This window comes from Ictidomys tridecemlineatus, chromosome X (genome assembly GCF_052094955.1).
Source record: "Ictidomys tridecemlineatus isolate mIctTri1 chromosome X, mIctTri1.hap1, whole genome shotgun sequence".
In the NCBI taxonomy this organism is placed as follows: Eukaryota; Metazoa; Chordata; class Mammalia; order Rodentia; family Sciuridae; genus Ictidomys; species Ictidomys tridecemlineatus.
The window spans coordinates 106,395,175-106,402,472 of NC_135493.1; the positions used below are offsets into that span (position 1 = coordinate 106,395,175).

At 35.1% G+C, this 7,298-nt stretch overlaps 1 protein-coding gene across 1 annotated transcript; it reads left to right on the forward strand.

The window, feature by feature from the left end:
* The first annotated feature begins 421 nt into the window (after window positions 1–421).
* Window positions 422–966, forward strand: LOC144371784 (ragulator complex protein LAMTOR5). The gene has a single exon (XM_078035008.1). The coding sequence runs from the start codon at window positions 428–430 to the stop codon at window positions 701–703; it is 276 nt and encodes a 91-aa protein (XP_077891134.1). The 5' UTR covers window positions 422–427; the 3' UTR covers window positions 704–966.
* The last annotated feature ends 6,332 nt before the right edge of the window (window positions 967–7,298 follow it).

The following is a 7,298-nucleotide window of genomic DNA, read 5'->3' on the forward strand; positions in this document are numbered from 1 at the left end:
TAATGGTCCTGATTATGCTTCTACCTCTTTTAAACACTTTTGCTCATCATTTGGCATTACTCTCATAACAGGAATTCCATACAGTCCACAGGGACAAGGCATAGTTGAAAGAGCTCATCAAACTATTAAAATGTACTTATTAAAACAAAAGGAAGGAATTGGAAAGGGGTATATATCCCCCAAAGATAAAATAAGCCTTTTTACTCTAAACTTTTAAAATTTGGATTCATCAGGGCTTAGTGCTGTGGAAAGACAAAAAATGTACATAAGCCTAAGGTATTTTGGAAGGATATTCTAATGGGACAATGGAAAGGTCCTGACCCAGTGATTGTCTGGAGTCTGGGCTCTGTTTGTGTTTTTCCATAGAGAGAACAGCAGCCAATTTGGATTCCAGAGAGATTAACCAAAACAATTTCTACAGAGCGGGATGGAGGCGACTTTGGAGCAGCACTTGGAGGATACAATGAAGAATCCGTCCATTGTTGGAGTCCTGTGCACAGATTCACAAGGACTTAATCTGGGCTGTCGTGGGACTCTGTCAGATGAACATGCTGGGGTTATATCTGTTCTAGCCCAACAAGCAGCTAAGCTAACCTCTGACCCCACTGATATTCCTGTGGTGTGCCTAGAATCAGATAATGGGAACATTATGATCCAAAAACATGATGGCATCACCGTGGCAGTGCACAAAATGGCCTCTTGATGTCTCTCATCAGTTCTCCAGCAGCCTGTCATAGGGACTCAATCCTACTATGTTAATCATCTTACAAAACTAGTTAAGTTGCAGTGATTAAGCCATTCATTGAATATGCATTGGGTACTTTTTTATTTATTTTAGAGTGAGTTGCTTTTTAACCAACGTATCAGGATATTAATAAGGATCATGTTTTGAAGCAGCATGTCCAGATCACTTTGTATATAAAATTGTGTTAGGTTAAATAAATATGCTTGGAGGAAAAAAAAAAATTTCTACAGACCAAAAAGAAGATGATTTGACTCAAATCCATAACAGCAGATATCCAGAACTCCAGCTTGGCTATTCTTACATCTGCAACAGTGATTAACCAGGATGCTTTTTTCAATATCTATTTTATTATTGCTTTTTCCCACATCATAAAGTTCTATTTTATTTTTGAGTTCATACAGACCTAGGTTAATGTTTTTCTGATCAGTTTTATTTTTTGACTATGGAGTTTTTAAACATTGCAATGGAGATTTCACCTAGGTAAAGCTACAAGGCCTTTACTATTGTCTTATGTGTTGTATGTTTGTATGCACACTTCTGTTTTGTGTTGTATGTCTGTATGTGCGTATGTCCATATATCATATATGAGGAGCGCTCATGAATAAATGGATTCAAATTTTTTTTATTATTCATGTGATTTTAATGGTTTAATTTAAATTGGGTAAACAGCTGTTGAGGATTGTTTTAATATGTGTACAAATAAGCAGGTTAACAGATCTGTTTGTTTACTTTCACCTTTCCTTTTCATTATATTTAAAAATTCTGTTCAGGATAATGTATATTGTTCAAAAAATTGTTTTCTTAGTACCTGTTGGAATGTTACATAATTTCTTTTAGCATCATTGTCAGAATTCCTATCTTCATCCCAGTGCCGGTGAAGACAAGATGAAATCAAACTACAGTTTCTTCGATAGTTATCACAACAAACTATATAAACTGATGCATCAATGAATAATAACTCAACAAGTAATGCTCAATCACTGAGTCGATTTATTTTGGGAGGAAATGGACATATTGATAGATTCCTCCACTTTGAACTGCTTACAAAACTTGCCTGGACTATGTATCACTTGTATGCATTGTGCTCTATCTGTTGATGCAGCAAATTATGGTAGCGCTAGCATATCTTTGCTGATGTGTCACCAGTGTTGCAATTTTTCCTAAAGAGCCGTCAATTGACTTGGTGTCGTGGCATTTCTGTATCCTCCTCCCTTCTACTAGTGATGGTCTAATTTTGGGGGCCAACAGAGGTGAGGCAAAGAACCTCACCCCCCCACTGGTGCATAGGCCTATCCACAAGTATGGCTATATGTGGACCAGTAGTCAGTAATGGGTATGATCCAATTGCAGTGGTATCAACCTAAGACAGGAGGCTGACGCCTAGAGGTCAGATTTCCGATGACGAATAAGAACCATATGTTGAAGTGGACAAACCTAACAGGCATGGTCCCTAGCCACATTGCTTGTTGCTTAATTAAACAGAAGAGGGGAGATGCTAAGAGCCACAGCCAGGTAATATGATGCATGGCATTTTGGGTTGAAAGGTGACGCCAGCTAGCCATTGAGATAATATGATTATGTTAAGATTTGCATTCATATGGATCTTGGACTCTTGCTGTTCACCTCGGCCTGCTACGGGACTCCTAGAGAGTTCCCATTGGTTGGGGAAGTGCAGTAGGAGGGCATTCTGGGGGAGGAACTTCCTCTGGGATTCCGGGAGAACGCCACGTGTGTGGATCGGCAATCTTCCAGGGCGCTTACGGGGCATTGGCAGCAGTTTCAAATATAAAGTTTGTTCCTGCTTGAGTGGCTCGTGATTTTGTGCCCAGCCAGACTGTGGCACTGAGCCACTGGGATTATAGGGTGTACCACCATGCCTCTCTTTTCCTTTCTTTTTTCCTTATGCCTTTTGGCTACACAGGTCAACATCTTTTTCTCAATTATCAGCCTGGCCTCTATATGTTAGATTGCCCTTCGTCTCAGTATTTAAACTTCTGTTCTATCTATACTTACCCTTTTGTCATTAAACCTAGATCCTCAACCAAGAGCATGGCATTAAATGCCATTTTGATGATTTCAACTCCTGAGTATGTACCTATAACCCTAAACTTCTTGACATTTATGTGTGACAATCTGGTATTTCAAACTTAACATGTACAATATTGATCACCTTTTATTCCTTATACAAAGCCTCTCTTTTCTGGTACTTTTCACTTCAGTTAATGATAATTCTGTATTTTTAGTTGCTCAGGTAAAATATCTTAGTGCCAATCTTCACTTTGTACTTTAGTTCACATCCTGCATCTTCTCTGTTACCAAATCCTATAAACTCAGCCTTCTAATAATAATTGTTTCACCCTCTCCACTCTTAGTACAAGTCACCATCATCCCTTGCCAGGCTATCTGCAATAATCTAACTGCCACTACCATTTTTCTTTTTCTCCCTTTCAGCCTATTCTCCAGAAAGCAGTCTAGATGGTTCTGTTAATAATTAGGTCAGATGATGTCACCTTTGAGCTCAACAACCTGCAAGGTTTCTCGTCTCATAGTAAAAAAGGAAGTCTTTCCTTTCTTTTTTTTAAAATATTTTTAGTTGTAGATATACACAATACCTTTATTCATTTATTTATTTTTATGCCACAGTTGGTAAAGGTTCTCTGGTTTAGTATTAGATTTACAACCCAGGATAATTTTCCTATTTAGATCCTTAATCTTAGCCATATGTGCAAAGTCCCTCTTGCCAAAGGTCTTAATACAATTTTTTGTTACTATAACTGAATGCCACCAATTAGGTTGTTTATTTATTTTAAAATATATTTTTTAGTTGTAAATGGATACAATGCCTTTATTTATTTTATTCTTAAGTTGTGCTGAGGGTCAAACCCAGTGCCTCACACAAGGCAGGCCAGTGCTCTACCACTGAGCTACAAACCCAGCTCCCAAAGACTTTTCTATGTTAATCAAAGACTTATAAAACACATGACCCCTCCCTACCGTATTACTCTGTCTCCATATACTCAATTCTACTTCCAGCCAGAATTGTTTTGTTTGTCCTTGAACTTGTCAGGCATGTTCCCATTTTTACTTGGAATGCACTTCTGGATATCTTTATGTATTAGTCCCTCCTTCATTTTTTAGAATTTTCTTTTCCAATATCTTCAGTGATTTTTTTTTTTCTGGCAATCCAGTTAAAACTTTTTGCTTCTGGTCCCTCATACTTCCTATCATTCTCCCCTACATTATCATTTCTTCTTGACATTTACTCTCTAATGTACTGTATGTTTTTCTATTTATTTTGTTTATTACCCATCCATCCAACTAGAATTAAATATCCATAAGGGCTGTGACTTTATTTGATCAGTTCATAGGCCGTTATTTTGCATGTGCTTATATAACCACAATAAAATATGAGTGCATTCTTATTACACAGGATTGACATTTACAATATGTTGAAGTGATACTACTGTTTGATATGTTTCATTTGTTGTTTATCATTTTAATATACAGTATCTATGCAAAATTTTTATTTTATTTTAAGGGTGTATATTAAGTATACAGAATGGGGTTTCATTGTGGCATATTTATGCATACATAAAATATAATTTGCTCAATTTGATACCCCAGGACCTTTTCTATTCTCCCTCTGATCTTCTTCCTCTACCCTACTGATCTCCCTTTTAATTTCATGCAGTCTTTGTTGTCGTTGTAGCCATTGTTTCATTCTAGCCTACACATGTGAGAGAAAAATATGATATTTCTATGAGTCTGACATTTCATTCAAAATTTGATCTCCATTTCCATATTTTATTTATCTATTCCTCTGTCAGTGGACACCTCTGTTGTTAGTGTAACTTGGCTATTGTGCTACAGTAAATATGCATATATCTCTAAAATATGCTGACTTTAATTCTTTTGAATAATACCAAGGTGTGGTACAGCTGGATCATAAGTTAGATCTATTTTGTTTCTGACTTACATTCCCAGAAATAGCATACAAAATTTCTATATCCCCCACATCCTCATCAACATTTATTGTTATTTTTATTCTTTAAAAAAATATTTTTTTTTCTGTAGGTGGACACAATATCTTTATTTTATTTTTATGTGATGCTGAGGATCCAATACGGTGCCTAACACATGCTAGGCGAGCAATGTACTACTGAGCTACAACCCCAGCCCCCAATGAGCTACAACCCTAGCCTGTTATTTTTATTCCTGATGATTGCCATAATGGCAGCACACATGCCAATTCAAATTGGAGTCAGATAGGAGCTGGGATTGTGGCTCAGGGGTAGAGCACTCATCTAGCACGTGCGAGGCCCTGGGTTCGATCCTCGACCCCATATAAAAATAAATAAACAAAATAAAGTATTGCATCCAACTACTTCTAAAATATATTTTAAAAAATTGGAGTCAGAACTTTAGTATAGTTTTTTTAAATTTATTTTTGATTAGTGCTAATCAGTTATACATGACAGCAGAAATCTTTTCAATTCATTGTATACAAATAGAACACAACTTTTCATTTCTCTGATTGTACATGATGTAGAGTTACACCACATGTGCATTCATACATGTACCTAGGGTAATGATGTTCATCTCATTCCACCATCTTTCCTACCCTCATCCTCCCTCCTCTTCCCTCCCTCACCTTGGCCCAATCAAAGTTCCTCCATCCCCCGCTCCCCCCCCCAATACCCATTATGGATCAGTATCCACTTATCAGAGAGAACATTCAGATTTTGGTTTTTTGGGATTGGCTTACTTCGTTTAGCAGGACATTCTCCAGCTCCATCCATTTACCTGCAAATGCCATAAGTTTATTCTCTTTTAATGCTGAGTAATATTCCATTGTGTATATATACCACAGTTTTTTTTTCCGTTTAGTATAGTTTTAATTTGCATTTCCTTCATTGCAAAAGATGTTGAACATTTTCTCTTTTAAGTGTTAGGTATTTGTATTTTACCTTTTGATAATTGTTCATCTATTGATTGCATTTTTTTGAGAGAGAGAGAGAATTTTTTAATATTTATTTTTTAGTTTTTGGCAGACACAACATCTTTGTTTGTATGTGGAGTTGAGGATCAAACCGGGCAGCACACATGCCAGGTGAGCATGCTACTGCTTGAGCCACATCCCCAGCCCCACATTGTTTGTTTTTTAATGTTGAGGGTTTTGTAGTTCTTTCTGTATTCTGGATATTGTTTCTCTGTTAGAGGAGTACCTGGCAAAGATTTTCTCCTGTTCTGTAGGTTGTGTCTTCACTCTGTTGTTTCCTTTATTGTGTGGAAACTTTTTTATTTTATGTCATTCCATTTATTGATTCTTTCTCTTAGTTCCAGAGCTATAGGTGTCTTATTCAGGGAGTCTTTGCCTGTTCCTGTATGTTGAAAGATTTCTCCTATTTTTTTCTTCTAATAGTTGGTGCAACATGTTTTTTAAACTCAACAGTGTTCTGTAGATGGATGGAGAGAATATATATATATATATATATATATATATATATATATATATACACACCCACACACACACACACAAACACACATACATATATAGACATATATATAGATATAGATATATACATATATATATCTATATATATATATATGATTTCTTTTATTTAAAGAGAGAGAAAGAGAATTTTTTAATATTTATTTTTTTAGTTTTTTGGCAGACACAACATCTTTGTTTATATGTGGTGCTGAGGAACAAACCTGGGCCGCATGCATGCCAGGCAAGTGTGCTACTGCTTGAGCCACATCCCCAGCCCCAATATGTATATGATTTCTACTAATTATTTGCATTTTATCAATATTAATCCTGTGTCTGATTTTATATATATATATATAGAATATGTATTAAATTACATTGTTTTTCATTATTACATAATATTTCCTAGTGTAGATGTACCATAGTTTCTGGTTTTTCTACTACTGATGGACAAATACATTGTTTCCATTTTAAGGTATTATAAAACTAAAATAAATATTCTATGCATAAGTTTCAGTTTGTCCTTCTTATTTTTCTGAACAATGGAAAATAAATTTGAGGGTAATGAGCTATGTGTGTTTTTATGTTCAATAATTTTATCAAAATTCTAGTAACACTCTCGATAGCAATGTAAGAGTTATCCTTTTCCACCCTATCAACAATATCTATTCCTTTATATCAACAACAGTATTTTCAGATTTTGTAACTTTTTAGTACTCTGAGGGTTTAAAAGCAATGGTATGTATTGGTTGTCTTTCTTTAAAGTTTAATTTCCCTTTATTGCTTGTATATATTTTAATCTGTTATTAGCCATTTGTAGTATTATATGAATGACTTTATGTAAATGTCTTCTTGTAAATTTGTCTACTTTTCAATATTTTTATTTTTTATGCTTTCTAGTAATAATTTTCATTTAATTGCTACCAATCCTGGTCTGTTGTATGTTTTGAAAACATATCTTATAATACTATATTTCATTTATAATTTTGATACTGTTGTTATTTGTTATGTAAATGAACAAATTTAGTGTGGTTGAACTATATGATTTACTTTATTTTTAAT